General features: G+C 54.3%; 8 protein-coding genes across 8 annotated transcripts; 5 read left to right on the top strand and 3 right to left on the bottom strand.

Annotated features, from left to right (window-relative positions):
- The first annotated feature begins 152 nt into the window (after nt 1-152).
- On the top strand, nt 153-1,247 carry ACRALDRAFT_1060178 (mitochondrial 54S ribosomal protein uL30m). The gene is made up of 2 exons (XM_071016191.1): nt 153-256; nt 327-1,247. The coding sequence occupies exon 2, from the start codon at nt 608-610 to the stop codon at nt 866-868; it is 261 nt and encodes an 86-aa protein (XP_070878863.1). The 5' UTR covers nt 153-256; nt 327-607; the 3' UTR covers nt 869-1,247.
- A 36-nt stretch (nt 1,248-1,283) lies between these two features.
- On the bottom strand, nt 1,284-5,484 carry ACRALDRAFT_1046796 (uncharacterized protein). Its single transcript, XM_071015467.1, has 4 exons — nt 4,922-5,484; nt 2,136-2,407; nt 1,940-2,055; nt 1,284-1,862 (listed from the first exon to the last, which is right to left on the bottom strand). Exons 1-4 carry the CDS (start codon nt 5,315-5,317, stop codon nt 1,690-1,692), a joined length of 957 nt encoding a protein of 318 aa, XP_070878862.1. The 5' UTR covers nt 5,318-5,484; the 3' UTR covers nt 1,284-1,689.
- Nucleotides 5,485-6,273: 789 nt separating this feature from the next.
- ACRALDRAFT_1067452 (uncharacterized protein) lies at nt 6,274-6,926 on the top strand (the record flags this gene model as incomplete). Its single annotated transcript, XM_071017448.1, has 2 exons — nt 6,274-6,570; nt 6,669-6,926. 2 exons carry the CDS (start codon nt 6,274-6,276, stop codon nt 6,924-6,926), a joined length of 555 nt encoding a protein of 184 aa, XP_070878861.1.
- Nucleotides 6,617-8,258, bottom strand: ACRALDRAFT_1079199 (uncharacterized protein). The gene is made up of 2 exons (XM_071018875.1): nt 7,736-8,258; nt 6,617-7,655 (listed from the first exon to the last, which is right to left on the bottom strand). The coding sequence occupies exons 1-2, from the start codon at nt 8,031-8,033 to the stop codon at nt 7,210-7,212; spliced, it is 744 nt and encodes a 247-aa protein (XP_070878860.1). The 5' UTR covers nt 8,034-8,258; the 3' UTR covers nt 6,617-7,209.
- A 436-nt stretch (nt 8,259-8,694) lies between these two features.
- ACRALDRAFT_2023950 (uncharacterized protein) lies at nt 8,695-10,436 on the top strand (the record flags this gene model as incomplete). The annotated part of the gene is made up of 2 exons (XM_071020177.1): nt 8,695-8,701; nt 8,761-10,436. The coding sequence occupies 2 exons, from the start codon at nt 8,695-8,697 to the stop codon at nt 10,434-10,436; spliced, it is 1,683 nt and encodes a 560-aa protein (XP_070878859.1).
- A 528-nt stretch (nt 10,437-10,964) lies between these two features.
- On the top strand, nt 10,965-11,435 carry ACRALDRAFT_1060181 (uncharacterized protein). Its single transcript, XM_071016192.1, has one exon. It carries the CDS (start codon nt 11,079-11,081, stop codon nt 11,355-11,357), a length of 279 nt encoding a protein of 92 aa, XP_070878858.1. The 5' UTR covers nt 10,965-11,078; the 3' UTR covers nt 11,358-11,435.
- Nucleotides 11,436-13,436: 2,001 nt separating this feature from the next.
- Nucleotides 13,437-14,114, top strand: ACRALDRAFT_206086 (uncharacterized protein; the record flags this gene model as incomplete). Its single annotated transcript, XM_071021942.1, has 6 exons — nt 13,437-13,459; nt 13,495-13,553; nt 13,618-13,630; nt 13,707-13,758; nt 13,805-13,891; nt 14,007-14,114. 6 exons carry the CDS (start codon nt 13,437-13,439, stop codon nt 14,112-14,114), a joined length of 342 nt encoding a protein of 113 aa, XP_070878857.1.
- A 26-nt stretch (nt 14,115-14,140) lies between these two features.
- ACRALDRAFT_206087 (uncharacterized protein) lies at nt 14,141-15,373 on the bottom strand (the record flags this gene model as incomplete). The annotated part of the gene is made up of 12 exons (XM_071021943.1): nt 14,141-14,162; nt 14,208-14,239; nt 14,272-14,395; nt 14,440-14,455; nt 14,537-14,562; nt 14,600-14,652; nt 14,702-14,768; nt 14,794-14,976; nt 15,048-15,108; nt 15,151-15,167; nt 15,224-15,324; nt 15,362-15,373. 12 exons carry the CDS (start codon nt 15,371-15,373, stop codon nt 14,141-14,143), a joined length of 714 nt encoding a protein of 237 aa, XP_070878856.1.
- Nucleotides 15,374-15,390: the final 17 nt, after the last annotated feature.

Raw genomic sequence — 15,390 nt, 5'->3', positions numbered from 1 at the left:
CTGCGCGTACAGTGCATTTGCGAAGTGACTTTATACTTTGTACTTCGTATACGTCTGCAGGGCCCGTGTATTGCCGTGGTGCACGGACCACATGCGGTGTCCGGGCTCATGTCGGAATTTTTGGCGATCTGACCAGAAAGTCGCGACCACTGATCGACTTGGCCTCCTCGAAACACCCAACAATATCGACAACACAGCCCTGAGAAGCGAGGCGGGGATATTTTAGCTGCTTGACCCTCCAGGAATTGGCTTACAGGTAGATCCTATTCTCACCAGTCGTCCGACGTGCCACGGAGAGGCAGAGAGAGCTAACACTGCATGTTCAGCCAGGGCCCAATTGGCTTGCACTCTACCGAGGAAAAACCGCCAACGTCACCTTTGAACGGCTACGACAGCAACAGTCCTCTCCACCTGATACGAACCACTCTCTCACGATCTCTCTCCTCCCGTCAGCGACTTTCTTCTCCCTCCTGGTCCACGACAAGGAAACTCTTCCCGAACAAGAAAGCGTTACAGAGGCTGGCCACTTCACCCAAACAAACCCTTCGCGATAGAAACGGTCCTACGAACGCACAAGCCAAGATATAAACGAGGGCCAAAAAACAATATGTCCTATTTCCGCATCACCCTCCACCGCTCCGCCATCGGGCTGCCCAAGCGCACCCGCGGCGTTCTCGCCGCCCTGGGCCTCCGCCGCCGCACCCAGACCGTCTTCCATCCCGTGAGCCCCGATTTCGCCGGCATGATCATGAAGGTGAAGGAGCTTGTGCGCGTGGAAGAAGTAGACCGCGCCCTGACCAATGAGGAAGTCAAGGCTGCCAGGAGGCCTGAAAGGGGGTTTTGGGTCGAGAAGCCCGTTCCGCGGTGAAGAGGTGGCCAAGGGGTTGCTGGGGGGAAGGGAACTTGGCTGGTTGATCGAGCCTGTTCTGCGGCTTTTCTTCGGGCGTGGGACAAATATGGAGTTTGGTTTCATACGTTCACGGAGAGGAGGAGGACGGAGTGGAAGTATATGTGTGTATATGTGAAGATTTCTGGGCGGATGATACGAGATGAGGACGGTGGACACTGCCTCAAAAGCATGGGGGAATATGGCCAAGCGCCGTTGTGCTAGCCTCCAAGTCAGTGGATGATAGACTGGCCGAATGGCCCTGTACCATTATACTTGAGCACCTTTGTACACATACCCGTGTACTATACAATCGAATCCAGAGACAACGATACATGTCATGGGCCGCATAGACATAAAACTGGTCGGCCAGGTGTAATACTGCACTTTGCTAGGCCTGTCCAACAACCTATGATGATGATGTGTGATTGACGGCCCTGAATCGGATACGAAAACTGGAAGTAAGAACCGCATGCCCATGGCTCGGCTGACAGCCATCTTGGTATCACAGATCTATAAAACCTCACCAGCGCCCAATCCCCTCTCACTGTGCGACTCCATCATCCTACTGAAAAGACGAAGAGGGTCGCGAGCCAGATAACGTACGAATAAAGAAGGACGAAAAAAAGAAGAAGAAAAAAAACCTGTTGACGAAACGCCCCTCAACGCCTGTACGTCCACCAGATGTAAAGTACAAGTCGCCGCTCGCCCCACGAAAAGGCATCCTCGTTGACTGGTGCCATATGACGACCTCCATCCATATCATGGAAGTATCGTGTAGAATGGCGAGGTTGATGGCTGGTTCAGAAGCTACGCGCATGGTCGATGTACTTCTGGGAAGGAGTTTCGTACTCGCTGACGAAATAGTTCTTGGCATTCTTCCCAAGCCAGGTCGTAAACTTGACGAGCTCCTCGCGGAGACGAGCAACCGATTGCTGGTCCATGGTGGTTTGCGCAACCAGCTCGGGCAGGGAGACTGCAATGTTTTGGTTCAAGTGTCAGCCTGCATCATTCGCTCCCCTGGCCATGTTTTCAGTAGTCCATGGAACGTACCGAGCAACCGAGCTAAATGCTCTGCACCATATGTGTCGCAGGCCGTCTTGTTGGGTCCATCGTCACCTGCCTGATCCCAGAGCTTGCGAATCTCATGGTATTGGGGCCGCTCGAACCTAGACGCTGTTAACGGGCTGCCTAGTTGCCTTGGAAATAGGCATCCATGAGAATAGAGTGCAGCGGCAAAAGAGCATACCGGTAGAGAAGGATACGGCTAAGAGCCTTCTCGAAATACTCCTTCAAGCCAGCCATAGTCTCTTCGAGGATATCAAAATGAGCCGAGTTGGGCTCACGGTTTTGACGCTCCTCCTCGAGATAGTCATTGATGATCTGGTCCACGGGATGCGGGTGAGGCAACGGCACGAGCTGGTTATTCTTAGTAATGTTCTCCCAGTCATCGACGAGGATGCCTTTGATGTGGTCCGGGACAGGTAGCTTGATTGACGGGCGTGCATGGAAGCCATCCTCCTAGGTTGGCTGCGTTAGCTCACTCTATATTCCCAATCAAGACGACAACAATAAGCTTCACCTCGCTCAACGGCACGAGACGAGAGAAAAGGAAAAAGAAACCAAAGGAAATAGGCTATCGCCACTGGGCGCTGGCTGGCTCTGGTATCATGAAAGCGGTGATATAACGAAAGGCATCTCGTCCATAGGTACGCCATCGTTGGCAATGTCGAATAAGCAACTTACGACCGAGTGGTCCTGGAGATCAGGATTCCCCAGAACATGTCTGTCGGCCACAAACCTGGCAGGCGGCTTCTTCTTCTCTTCCCTGGGTGGGGGATTCCACTCGTAGCGGTCATCAAAGAGCCTTCTGCCATTTTTACTGATGTAGGCATGTCCCTTGCGCGGGAGATCCGTCAGATAGTCAGGGGCTAACGGCTCTTTCCATGGGCCCTTGTTGTTCCGATAGCGGGTGACAGGCATTGTGCCGGCTCATAGGCGATTGGTGAAGAAATAGAGAACCACGAGATAAAGCGACAGTGTTATGTGTGGAGGATCAAAATACCCGTGACCAAGGGGGTCCGCGGCAAGAAGTGGTGATGGAGGAGGTCAGGGGGAAAAAGTCTGATAGAAAAGATCTGTTGGAAAAGGGTCCTGTGGAAGAGGAGAATGTGGGAAAACACAAAAGACGTTGCTCAGTGACTGCCCATTGGGAATAATAAACCATATGGTGTAGGTAGGGTGTGGGCTCTGGTCATAGTGATGGTGACCAGGGCAGGCGCGCAGTTGCACGAAATAATAAGGCATCTGGGCAGGTGCGCCTTTGAAAAATAAAGAAAAGAAAAAGAAAAAGAAGAAACAGTGTAAGCTGTCATTCTGGTGGTATCGGAGGACCGCAAGAAGAGGTTCACCCTCCATAGGCAAAAGGCTTTGCTCTTCTATTTTCCGATGCCCCCCAGCCCATGGCAGGATGACTTTGTTGATTGTTCTGAGACTGCGTCCTCAGAATCGAGACTCCTGGTCCTCTTCCGGCTAGTTGGCTTCTGGGGTCCAATCTGCACAGCAGCTTGGGTCTCCGGGGATTTTGTCTGGTGATCTGTGACCTCTTCGACCGGGGGGTTGTTTTGAGTCTTTTCCATGACTTTTTCGTTTTCAATCTCCTCGCCGAGATATTTTTCGGGCTCGGCCTCCTCGCTCTGTGCTTCATGGTTCATGACCTCCTTGTTCTCCGCCTCCCAGTGCTTGGGTGAGGGTGGCTGTTCTTCCACAGAGTCCGTTCTGCCTCGCGACCAATGTATTTCCTTCCACTGTGAGAGCGTCTCACGATGATATTTTTCGTGCTTCCATTTCTCCCATCGGATATACTCCCTGTCCATCTCGGCGACGCCATGACGCAGCACATATCTAGCCCATGCCCAGGTATTCGGGTAGCGCTCGACGACAAACTCGGCTAGCCTTGCGCGATGGAGAGGGTCCGACCAGGTTTGATTCCTGGAGGTTTCGTCGACGGTCCCCACACCTGCCTTCGCCTTCAGGAGCGGAATTTCACTGAGAAACCCATACACTAGGCTACTTGGTACGGAACCGGATAGTCTCGGCAGAAAGCGTAGAGGCGGCAGGACGTGGTGAACTGGGGTTGGAGTTCCGTACTCTGGGGTGACAGGGGAGAATGGCGGAGAGAACGCTGGGGAGAGCTCTCGGGAGTCTAGGCTGCATTCGAGAGAGGGCGTGTCTTTTTCGTCGGAAAAAGTTGAATCTGATAAGACGCCACTAGACGGAGATGTGCTGTTCTCGAAACTGGAAACCACGCGCTTTGAAAGTGAAGGTTGGTCACTATGAAGGGCCTCCATTGTGTCGAGTGCCCAGCTTGCGGGTGCAGTAGAGATGTTGGCGAGGATGACTAGATGAGGAACCGAGTTGGTGACAGGAGATGGTCTCCAATATGATCTTGTTTGCTGTCCAAGAAAGTGCGGCCGAGGCGGCAGAGGATGCCCGTGGGAAGAGGCAAACCTCTCCTGTTTCGGATTCCAGAGGGTTCACGAGGCGAGTAGGTCGACCCAGGGGGCTGCGTAATGACTTCAAAAGCAGCTCCCAGAAGAACGTCGAGAAGTAATGAACCAAAGCCAAAGGACCGTAGAAGAGTCAACAGACTTTGTTCTTTCGTCAATGAGTTTGTTCGAAGCTGGACCACGGAGTCGATGAGCTCGCCTGGATCTTAAAGACGAGCAGGAGCTTTGGCTCTCATGATTCCGAGGTTCCAGAAACTCTGAATCGGCGTTTGACATGGCTGCTGAATGTCCACATTGCGTGAATGGGTACCATAACAAAGCGCCATTGATCCAGGAAGTCCATCCCATTCTTTGGTCCTGAGATTATTGTTCCGGGGTGAGGTGTATGAAAGAGTCGCTTGACGGCCAGCCATAGCCATTGATAACAGAAGACAAATAACCAGACAGAATATCAGGGGAAGAAAAAAGAAAAACCGCTCAACTCGACGAAACACCATAGAGACCAAAGAAAAACGTGCCAACTCACCTGTTCCAGGTCGTAGTCCCGCGCACGTCGAGGCCCGCGACTCCCGGCAACTGCGCCCGAGCTTCGCTCTTCACTAACACGGGCTGAATCTGTGCCGGTCGCGCGACCGCCCTTCTTCGGGACCTTGGCACTGCTCTTCTGCAAGTGCTTGATCTGGGCATGGAGCTGCGCAGCGAGCTCCTTGTTCTGCTCGGTGAACTTGCGGATGCGATCGGCAGGCACCCAGTCATCCCAGGTGTTCTTCCAGCCCTTATAGTGCACCTTGTACTGGTAGCCGCCCTCGCTGCCCTCGGAAGGCTGAATGTCCAGTATCTTGGCCTCGTAGAGCATCTCGTGATGAAAGCAAAGGACACGTTCGTCCTTGGCGAAGGGTTGGGCCTGCTGGCGTGGAGGCATGCTGCTTTTTCTTGAGATTACTCCGAGATGCTGAGGTCTAGGGTGCTGGACAATTGAAGCCGGGCGCAGCTCGAGACTCCTAAATGAATAGTCAAGGTGGATAATAAGCTTGTCTATCGATATCGCGGGTTTGGAAGAATACGCCCTCGTGTTAGCTGTGGGAGTTTTCAAAGGTCGGTTGTCAGGAGACGAGCGACGTCGAGAAACGCCATGGAGACAGTGCTTTGTGTTATTACCACTGTTGCGACTGCCCGTCCAGCTAAGATAAAGAGACTTTTACACAGTGTTTCTTTTTCTCAAACTTTAGTCTCACCCCAGTACTCCTTCCTATGAATCCTATTCAAATGCCAGGTAATTACAGACCACCCAGACACGCACAGTACGAAACAGAACCAGTACACCCTAAGCTATCTGAGCAGCCATTGGATTCCTAGGCAATGGTACTGCCCCGTACAGTATAAACTGAATATGTGTACTATGATACTGGAGGGGCCTTCTCATAAGCTCCAGCTCCTCGTACATACTTCACACGCACTGGACGGACGGAAAGGAAAAGACGCCTCTATTACGAAGTGGATATTGATGGTTTCTGACTTCTGGTACCTTCCTGAGGATTCGTACCACTGGAGTTCTGTGATACAAGGTAGTTGTCAAACGACTTTGACTGTCCAGTCATCGGGAAACGCGTCTAGTTAATGCAAAGCGCGTCGTACCAATTAATCTCCCGAGACGTCAGTCTCACTCACTATCTCACCATTCGAAAGTTGACCGACCATTTTCACTTCCATAACTCGTTAATACAGAACCAACTACACTATTAGGCATTCAACTACAGACCCCTTCAACAAACGGCACATTCTGTGGCCCCTTCCGTCAACTGACTGCCTGGTCGCCTTCATCTACAACACCATACTTCGTAGTCTCCCTTTTTCAACCACGAGACTCATTCATTGAACATGGCGCCTACAGAGGGCACTATCCTTTCCAATTACCTCACCATCGCTGCCAAGCTTCCTGCCATTATCACCCTCGAACAGTTCACCGCCTTCTTCCCCAGATCCCAGCAGTCGAATCCTCAGATCCGCTCTTTATATCGCCACCTGCAACATCAAAGGAACGCCACTGTCGATGCCGTCGCCGAGAACATTGCTGCTGAAGAGAGACACGGCAAGGCTCTGCGTCGCGAGACTGCCCGTGCAAGGAGGGAAGCTGCTGAGCATGAAACCGATCCCGAGCTCCAAATCGAAAATGCCGTAAGTTTGCTCCCGACTCTGCTGTCCTAGTTGCATACTCGAAAGGCCTTACCAATGGGGCACTCGAGGGTAATATACTTGACTAACAACACCCCTAGCTTTTCGGAGAAGCTTCAGGCCACAGCTCCAAACACACCCTCCAGTCCGTCCTACCTGAAATGGAGAGCGCCATTGCTGATTTGGAGGCCGAGATTCGCCAACTCGAAGCCGAGGAGGCCGCTCTCATTCACTCAGTACAGCAGGCCGTGGGCGGGTTGAGCGATCTGCGCTACGGCCGCCTGTCCAACGCCCAGCTACCCGAAGAAGTCATCCAAGGTCTCAAGAGCCTACAGGAACAATGCCAGGCCAAGAAATGAGCAATGCGCATACAAAAATTTGCAATCAGGAAACAAGCCCATTCATTCAAGCATTGCCAATTACGGTATAGATACATTAGGAAGACGCAACCCCTCCCCTCTCGAACTTCAAGTGGCTCGGCTGATGCTTCACACCTCTAACATCCGTACATCGAAAATGTTCAACAAAATGGACAGGGACGGAGAAGCCAGTCCGACTCAAACCATCCAGGAGTCGACTCCCCACCCCGTCTTCTATTAGAACCGGTCATGTCATGTCATGTCATGATAATCAGCCCACCACTTATTGGCCAGGCATGCGGCGGTTCATCATCCTCCGGCTGGCAAAGGAGACGAGCAGCATAACGGACCAGTTGGGAATAACGGTAAAGAACCAGAGAATATAGGCCACGGGCACGGAGACGCCGTTCTCAGCGAACCAGCCGTTGAAGGGGTGGAAGATGTGGGTGACGGGACGCAGTTCAGACCTCTCCTTATCGGCATGGATGTCCAGGAAGTCCTGCATGGTCGTGGTCGTGGTGTTCAGGCGCTTGCCCCAGATATTGATCTCGTTGCCGGGTGGCAGCATATCAATGGCCCAGAGGCTGGCGGGGCCAACGGAGAAGATGTTGCAAAGGATGGGCTGGTCGTCGCAATTGACATAGGCCATGTGGGGCACCTCCGACTCGGGGAGGGTGGCGAACTCGATGGCTGTCTTGTTGTACGCTGCATCGACGCCATCGCAACGGCCTAGGGTAGAACGCATGTTAGTATAGGGTGTTAATAGTGAAGAGGAGTGTTTTGAAATCAATGCGTAAAGTCGGACGTACCGAAGCAGGTCTTGTTCCGTCCGGTGATGAGCACCCACCACTCCTCAGGCTGAGTGGCGCCGGGGGCGACGGGCTCGTACAACGTCTGCTGCCAGTTGTCGAGGGTCAGGATGGACATCTTCTTCTCGCCGGTCTTGGCCTCGGCGGCGTCGGCGGCATCGACGCGGTTGGTGTTCGGGAGGTACGAGACGAGCTTGTCGAGATAGGTCTGGAACTGGTCCTGGGACTGCTCAAACTGCGCGTGGGCAGACGCCGCGAAGAGCGGGAGCGCCAGGAGGGTAGAAGCGGACACACGCATTTTGACTGTAGTTGCTGGCGGGTGGAGCAAAAATCGATTGCTGGATAGGTAGGGAGCAGGGGCAGTGGATGAAGCAGGTTCGGAAAAGGCGTAGACTCTTATTACAGAAAGAGAGGGGAAAACAAAGAACCAATGAATAAATAAAAGGTTTATTCAAAAAAGGATCAGTCTAAAATGACGACTGGAGGATTGTAGGAAAGGCCGCCTAACAGGGGAAAAAATTAGATATACGTAAAAGGAGATGTTGACAGATGTTGGACGCGAGATGCAGAAGACGGGACAGGACTGCCTGCCTGTGCCGTCGCGGGACCCAATTTCCTGTATCAGTCCATGTACTGAGTACCTCGTACATCCCCCTTTTGCGGCTCGTCGGGCGGGCCAGTCAGGTACCTGCATTGTCGCCGTTACATACGCTGTACCTTACCGTTGGGAGCACCGAGGCAGTCCCAAGGTGGGGGGAAATTGCACACATGAGCCACATCTGATTCTGATAAGCCACATACGAAGTATATCTTGGTAGCTTGTGCCACACCGTGTAACACACTGTGTGCCTACCCGTGGATTGTAGCTTGATATCATCGACGCGCCGACCAGCAACGCGACAATCCGTCCATTCTCCCTCCCGACGATACCCCAGCCCTAGATCCCGCGGCATTCAAAAATGGCGAGTTTCTCCGTCTTATAGACTAGCGATTCTTTTAACTAACGTATGTTCAGCCTCCTAAAGCCAAGGGCAAGGGCAAGAAGACCACTCGATCCACCAACGCGTCCAAGTCCGAAAGAGCATCGCGACGGCAGCCAGAACCAGAACCTGCTTCAGAAACCCCGACAGAACCGGAACCTCAATCAGAGCCGCAGGTCCCGATACTACCCCAGGACGAGAACGAAGAGTTGAGCTTTGGCGACCAGATACAGAGTACACCCAAGCAGCATCTCCCTCGGCCTCGGGGAGCTGTGGCCCAAGAATCAGAAGTGCGATCGCCACTCGCCGAACGCGATGCGCCCGAGGACGAGCTAGCCGACGAGTCAGTCGACACCCCGGGGCCATCTAGGAAAGGTCAGAGGAGGAGAGGGAGAGTGTCGGATTCCGTGGCCGGCGCCGGCGACGACGCGGAATCCATTGAAGGACCGACTGCCCCTTCACAAACCGCCACAACTGGGGTCAGACCAAGACAACAAAAATCCGCTCCAGATTCAACACGTAATGGCAAACCGAAGACAGCTACCAAGCTTCGCCCTTCGAGGCCGTTGAGGAGAAAGGAACCGACAGCCGATGCCCCCGAGCCGACCCAACAGCGCCGTCGCAAACCACCCTCGCAACAAATATCAGACGCACCGCCCTCCGACCGCGCGAAACGCTCAAACCGAACAACCACCCGGCCGTCCGGGGACGTCTCACCCGCACCCCCACGAGAGGAGCCGCAACCCCCATCTAAGAAGCGCCGTCGGACAGAAGCCGACACGAACAATCCACCAACAGAATCCTCCCCCCGCGACCCTCCACCTCCTCCATCTCCCCCCAGGAAATACCGCCGCATAGCACCCCGCAACCTCACCATCCCGCGCACCAAAATCGAAGAATCCTGGACACCTCTCCCTACCGCCTCCATCGCCCTCGCCTCCTCCCTCCTCCACCTCGCCGAGCGTCCCATCCTCCAAGGCCTCTCCAACCCGAAACGCCGCAGCCAAGCCGCCCAGGCCCTCCGCGTCGTATCGGGCCATCTCACCCGCCGCCTTACTCGCAATTTCCCCTTCCCCCCGGCCCTCTCCCAATCCTCCTCATCCACCGCCGCCCGCCGCACCTCCTCCTCTGGCGGGCCGAAAGGCAACGGCAACAAAAACGGGAAACCCGTCGCCGACCCCCGCGACGAAGAACTCGACTTTGACCGCTGCGTCGCGGCCACCCAGTCCCTCGAACGTACCCAGGATACCCTCCTCCACGGGAACCAGCTCCTCCGCGCCGAGCTCGCCCGCGAGGAGGCCGCCTTGGAACGCGACAGCGCAGACCTCGACGCCCTCGAGGCCAACGCCCGCTCCGAAATCCGCGGCCTGCGCGATGGCCTCCGCAAAGCGCACCCCCTCGTACCGCAGCCGCAACCACAGTCGCCGGCCCAGGGACACGAGACCCCCGTGGCGTCCCAGATGCGACAGGATCTGACATTCAGGGTAGCCGGTCCAGACGGGGAAGGGGGCCCGGGTAGCGGCCCCCTCTTTCATGACATTGATCACCCCGAGCTCTTCGCACTCGGCACGCAGGTGGCTAGTCATATGGAGAGCATGCGAGCGAATCTGCGCCCCGTTGCTGATGTGTTCCCGGAGATTACACGGAGCCGCGCCGCCCTGCGAGATGTCTTGGCGAAATATCTTGATGGACCGCAGTACGACGATGTAATTCTGGGCTGAGGCTAATTGGGTGCGGCGGAGTATGATTTTGCGCCTCACACTGTCTGTGGCATTTCAGGTTATCGTTCAGCCCACAATGTGCCTAGAGACATGCTTGGAGTATCAGGGGTTCTCTTATCTAGCTGGGATACAGGGGCTGGTAACCCATACCACGCTTTATGGGGAGACATGAATAATGATAATGACAGCTAGGAAAACAAGGCAGAATGTGCCACAAAGAGATACTTGTATGTTCTCTGTCACGCGAGTGCGATGTCCCTACGGTTGTGCATCGTCGATGATGTCCCACATTCGAGGCATTCCCCAGCCGCTTGCCTCTGACATTCTACATCGGAGGCTACCTATGCTGCGAGCGCTGTGTTACCGATATTCAACTGGAGGGTTCTCTGTCTTGAGCTCCAAGTCGTGTCTCCGATTCTTCGCAGTCCAGAATAACAAGACAACTCTGATAATGTCTGTTGCGTCTTCCTTGTGCCCATTCCACCTGGGGCCTCCGAGTCTCAACAGCTTGCGCTGGTCTGAAGCGGCGTGACATCCGAGTCGCCCTTCACCGCCAACTGAGAACGGGGAGACGGGTTCAACGACGTGAGGCTGGGTGAGATCTCAAGATGATCAGTCGATACATGCGAATCGCGCGACATCATGGACTCCCTGTATTGCCGGGCCACCGAAGAGGCTAGCGTAACTGGTCCGTCGCCTTTTCGGTCAGCAGTGGGACGAAGCATGCTGATAGCTTCGTTTCTTCTTCGGCTCTCCTCTGCCATGTCAGGCTCCGATAGCACAGACAGTACTTCGCGAGACGGCGTCCCGACTACCCGGTCTCCAGCGTCTCCTGCTACATCTGACGAGTCAGTTCTCTCGGCGAGCTGGCCGGCCTTCATCGACTCGATGGCTCGCTCGAGAGCCATGAGTTCTCTGTAACCGCTTTCCGTTGCGAGGATTTCGAGCTCTGGATATTCCAGCTGGCCACTACTCCGGTACCTTCGCTTGACCTTTGCCGGGAGCTTCACTTGGCCTGCCGATGGTGACTTTGACGCCAACAGATTCTCAAGACCAGACTTGACCTCGTTGATGAGTCGCCCGGAAAAGGAACGTGTGATGGGTCCATTTCCAGCCGAGGTCTTGTCCGTGACCCAGAAGATGTGGCCGTCTCCGGATGACCCAGCCACAGCGAAGTCTCTGGGCTTCACTTTGTCATCTGCTCCGGCTGCTGCTGCGCGCTCCTTTCTGTTGTATGATGGCCATTTTGACCATGACGCCGGCGGCATAGTGTACCTCTTGAGCAGTGTCCTCCGGCCCTGGTGGGGATCAAAATCATCCGCTGGGGCCTTGAGTCCTTGCTGACTTGCATTTGCGGTCTCTTTTTCTGTCTGTCGGTTTTCTGATGCGCGAGGGGCCAAAGAGTTCGAGTGCGAGTCGGCAGGCTGTCTATAGAGGTCATCACCAAGGCTTGGCCTCTCCGAGATGGTATTCGACGCGAAGGATCCGCTCGCCCGGCCTCTTCTTATCCATTCCCCAACTCTGAGATAAGTAGAATTGCTGCTCGCAGGACTGTTCCCTCTCTTCTTGGATGACTCTCGGGATTCCCGCTCAAGCTGGATGGCCCGCCTCTAGAGGTCCGTTGCAGTCTTTTCCAGCACGGGGGCTGGAGAGGGGATGAGATACATGGGGAAATCGACGCTGGTCTCGAGGAGTGATCCTTTGCGCTCCTTCTCTTTGCTGGTCGGGAGACTCGGCGAACCCGGGGACACCTTGTGGCATGGCACAGATCTATTCACGGTCTTGGAACTTGACTCGGATGGCCCGACCACAGGTAGTCGAAGGCCTTGTGACAAGAAGCCAGAGGGAGATGGGCTTACAGAAGGCCTCAGGGTTTCAGACTCTAAACCAGACTGATCATTCTGCTTTGTTAAGAGCGCCGCCCCCAGGTGCGAGGCCGTGTCACCAGAGCGATTGTCGGCATACGTGGGCTTCTGGGCTGTTAGCCAATTCTTTAGGCGCGTCCTGTTGTCTTGCACCTTGTCGGAATGATGGTCCGCGGAAGGAACACCGACCGCCACGACTCGGCCTACCTGGCTGCCATCGGAAGAAAGACACCATCCTCTAGGAGACACAGCACCGAGAGGAGCAGGCTGGGGCTCAGGGGGGAGTTTGGGTGCCGAAGGGACTGCGGATAAAGTAGCTCGTTGTCGAAAAATCAAACTCTTGGCCCAATGTTTTATGGTACTCTTGGGTGAGGTTTGAGGATAGCTGCTTCGCCGCTTTTCCGGCCACCTGCTATCGTCAAGGCTGCCGCCACGCTCAACTTGTAACCTGTCGGAGTGAGCGATCCCGACGGCCGATGATGCATCAACTATGGAGAACTCGAGAGCGTCGCGAGGCCCGAGGCCAGGAAGTCTTATCGGCTTCGCATTTGCTGGGGACGACGTATCACACGGTCCCGTTGGTGCATCCTCGCGGCCGAGATCTTCCTGGATCCTCTTGCGCATGATACGCCTTAGCTCAGCTCTATGAGCCAGTCCGTCCTCCGGGAGTTCATGGCGCGCCTAGATAAAGGGGTCGGCGAGGGGGCACCTACAGTCTGGGAGGAGGCTACAATGCTATCCCCCGCCGTAGCGGAAAAGAGGTCCGCGAGACGGATGTCGGAGAATTGGATGGGAGGTATGACAGGTAGGGGGACGGACTCCCGCACGTGCACTTGGCCAGAATCTCGTTCTACGTCTCCATCATGACGCCCGCAACAGCAGAATTCGGACATGGCGGTTCGTATAGGGCGTCGCTGGTTTTAGGGAGAATGGCTGATTGTACAAGCAGATTATGCGAAGGTGAGGACGGAGGGATGCGGAGGGCCCTTGGAATGGGGCGGTAATCCAGGACAGATGGCGAGGTACGGATGGGCCATATGGTCATGCGGGAGAGGAGACGAAAGCTGTCTCCATAGAGGACGGGGGAGGGAACGAGGTTGAATCGTAGCATCGCGTGGGTAGGTATGTAGACACGATGCCAGGATACATTCTTGGTAGGTTGGTTCCTGTAATCCGTGGTTCGTCCTGACAAGATTTGAGATCAATCGGTCGGGCAGCTCCTCCCTCGCCGATGATGATGACCCTGAGACTCGTAACATATAACTCCTGGAACTGGGAAGGACCTACCCTGGGCGAGCAGGAGAAGCAATGACAAGTCTTGATATACTTGTTTGGGACGAGTAATATACTCTTACGACCAAGGTATCGTGGAGTACCTACCAGGTATCGAACAAAATGATGGTAGATGTAGTCAGTCGTGCCTACCACCCTCGTCGTCTGCATTCACCAAAGTCGAGGTAGGTAGCCAACTGGGTTACTCTTTCCCTACTCACATTACCGCAGCCCATCAGTGTGGTGCCGTCAGATAATGGATCGAAATGGCAAGTACATTATACAAATGTAACTGCGCCCCTGGCAGAATCTCGATGCGTCACGGGAATATCGAGACGGGGACTTACTTAGGTAGGAATATGAGGGGTAGAAATCCCAGGCTGGTAGGTGAGGTACCCGATACAATCATCTGCTTGTTCCGATTTGGCCCCAGCTGTTGCTTCTGCTTTACCGAGTCCAGGGAGCACTCGCGCTCACACCAACACTGCTCATTCCCATGTCATTTTTCCTCGCTCCTTTCTGGCCATTTGCGTGTCTTTAGAAGAGACCGTTGAATATACAGATGCCTCATGCTCCGCCACGACCATAACTCGACGAACGGTTTGGTCATAACGCCAGGCGACTCTGTCATAACAAATCTTGGAGCCCCTGGAAACTCATTCTTGACTTTGGCCCAGGCAGTGGTCCTGATTCTTCACTCTGCGGGTGTCTGACTGTATGATGCCCCTCGCAATATGTCCGAAAAAGCAACTCAGGTAAGGGGACCAGGGGACAGAGTCGCCCCGAATCTCTGCCGGCTCCAAACCGATAATTGGTTTCTGACTGCAGTTAGGGGAACATGAGAGAAACAGCATATACATAGCTACCAAGGCGGCACGAGAGCTACAGGACCACTGTAATACGGTTCCATGTCGTTGATTCAGCTCGTCTCTCTCCGGTCATTTCTGCTCTTGCTCTGTTCACTGTTACGATCGAGGTCGAGGTCTCGACTGTTGAACGCGCAGCATGCATTATTACAGGCCACACAAACACAGGCGATACGAGGACATCTCGGCGCCCCGACCAATAGCCTCAGCCGGCTCACATGATGAAAGAGGGGCAGTTGGCCCTGTTGTCCTCGGACAGGACTTGAAATGATATGAGATCATTAAAAAGCAAAACGATGGTGAGTGGCATGTGGGTACTTACGGCTGTTCTAGGCATCTCCACAGCAGTTTCACAAGTTTTGAGCTGTTTTATCTTGCGATGTGAACGGCCCAATCATGACCGGGGATAGCGAACCGCCTGGTTTGGCAATGTCATCCTTCTCAGGGTCTGAAACGGACATTGACCAGGGATGCCAGGCTTCCTCGTGTTCTCCGACAATTATTCCACCGTACACCGAATCTACCACATCATTCGATCTATGAAGTATTTCGTACATACAACGTACGTTATACAATATGAAATAATGCAAGGCATACACTGCGCACACGAACCATCGTCTTTTCTAGACGTCCAACTCGGACGTTTCGTTTGTCCATCGATCGACACCGCTAGTATTGTCTTCAGTGCACGTGGCGGGTTCGATCGTCAACCTTTATCGGATTTCCAGCTGGGTTATGCATGTTACCGGCGCCTTTGTTTCTCTCTGAAGATGCGAAGGCTTACGATTGAAGGCTGACCTGTCGATGCTCCTTCAGGCTGAGGACGACTCGTATTTCCTCTCGCCGAAAATGGACGAGGAAGGGAGAACGGGGAACCGCTGGCTGCTTCCGAGAACTCACACTTCATAAAAGCACCCCGAACTGTCATTTCCATAAGATGATGCCTCCCGG

This window comes from Sodiomyces alcalophilus (genome assembly GCF_042370955.1).
Source record: "Sodiomyces alcalophilus JCM 7366 unplaced genomic scaffold ACRALscaffold_1, whole genome shotgun sequence".
Classification (NCBI taxonomy): Eukaryota; Fungi; Ascomycota; class Sordariomycetes; order Glomerellales; family Plectosphaerellaceae; genus Sodiomyces; species Sodiomyces alcalophilus.
This window is presented reverse-complemented; position numbering and strand designations above follow the sequence as displayed.

Coding starts and splice junctions, on each gene's coding strand:
- ACRALDRAFT_1079199 (XM_071018875.1), bottom strand. CDS start 8,033: ATGCGTGTGTCCGCTTCTACCCTCCTGGCGCTCCCGCTCTTCGCGGCG. Junction 7,656..7,735: donor ACGGAACAAGACCTGCTTCG/GTACGTCCGACT, acceptor GTTCTACCCTAG/GCCGTTGCGATGGCGTCGAT.
- ACRALDRAFT_1060178 (XM_071016191.1), top strand. CDS start 608: ATGTCCTATTTCCGCATCACCCTCCACCGCTCCGCCATCGGGCTGCCC.
- ACRALDRAFT_1060181 (XM_071016192.1), top strand. CDS start 11,079: ATGGACTCCCTGTATTGCCGGGCCACCGAAGAGGCTAGCGTAACTGGT.
- ACRALDRAFT_1046796 (XM_071015467.1), bottom strand. CDS start 5,317: ATGCCTCCACGCCAGCAGGCCCAACCCTTCGCCAAGGACGAACGTGTC. Junction 2,408..4,921: donor GGGACTACGACCTGGAACAG/GTGAGTTGGCAC, acceptor CAGCCAACCTAG/GAGGATGGCTTCCATGCACG. Junction 2,056..2,135: donor AGCCGTATCCTTCTCTACCG/GTATGCTCTTTT, acceptor AACAGCGTCTAG/GTTCGAGCGGCCCCAATACC.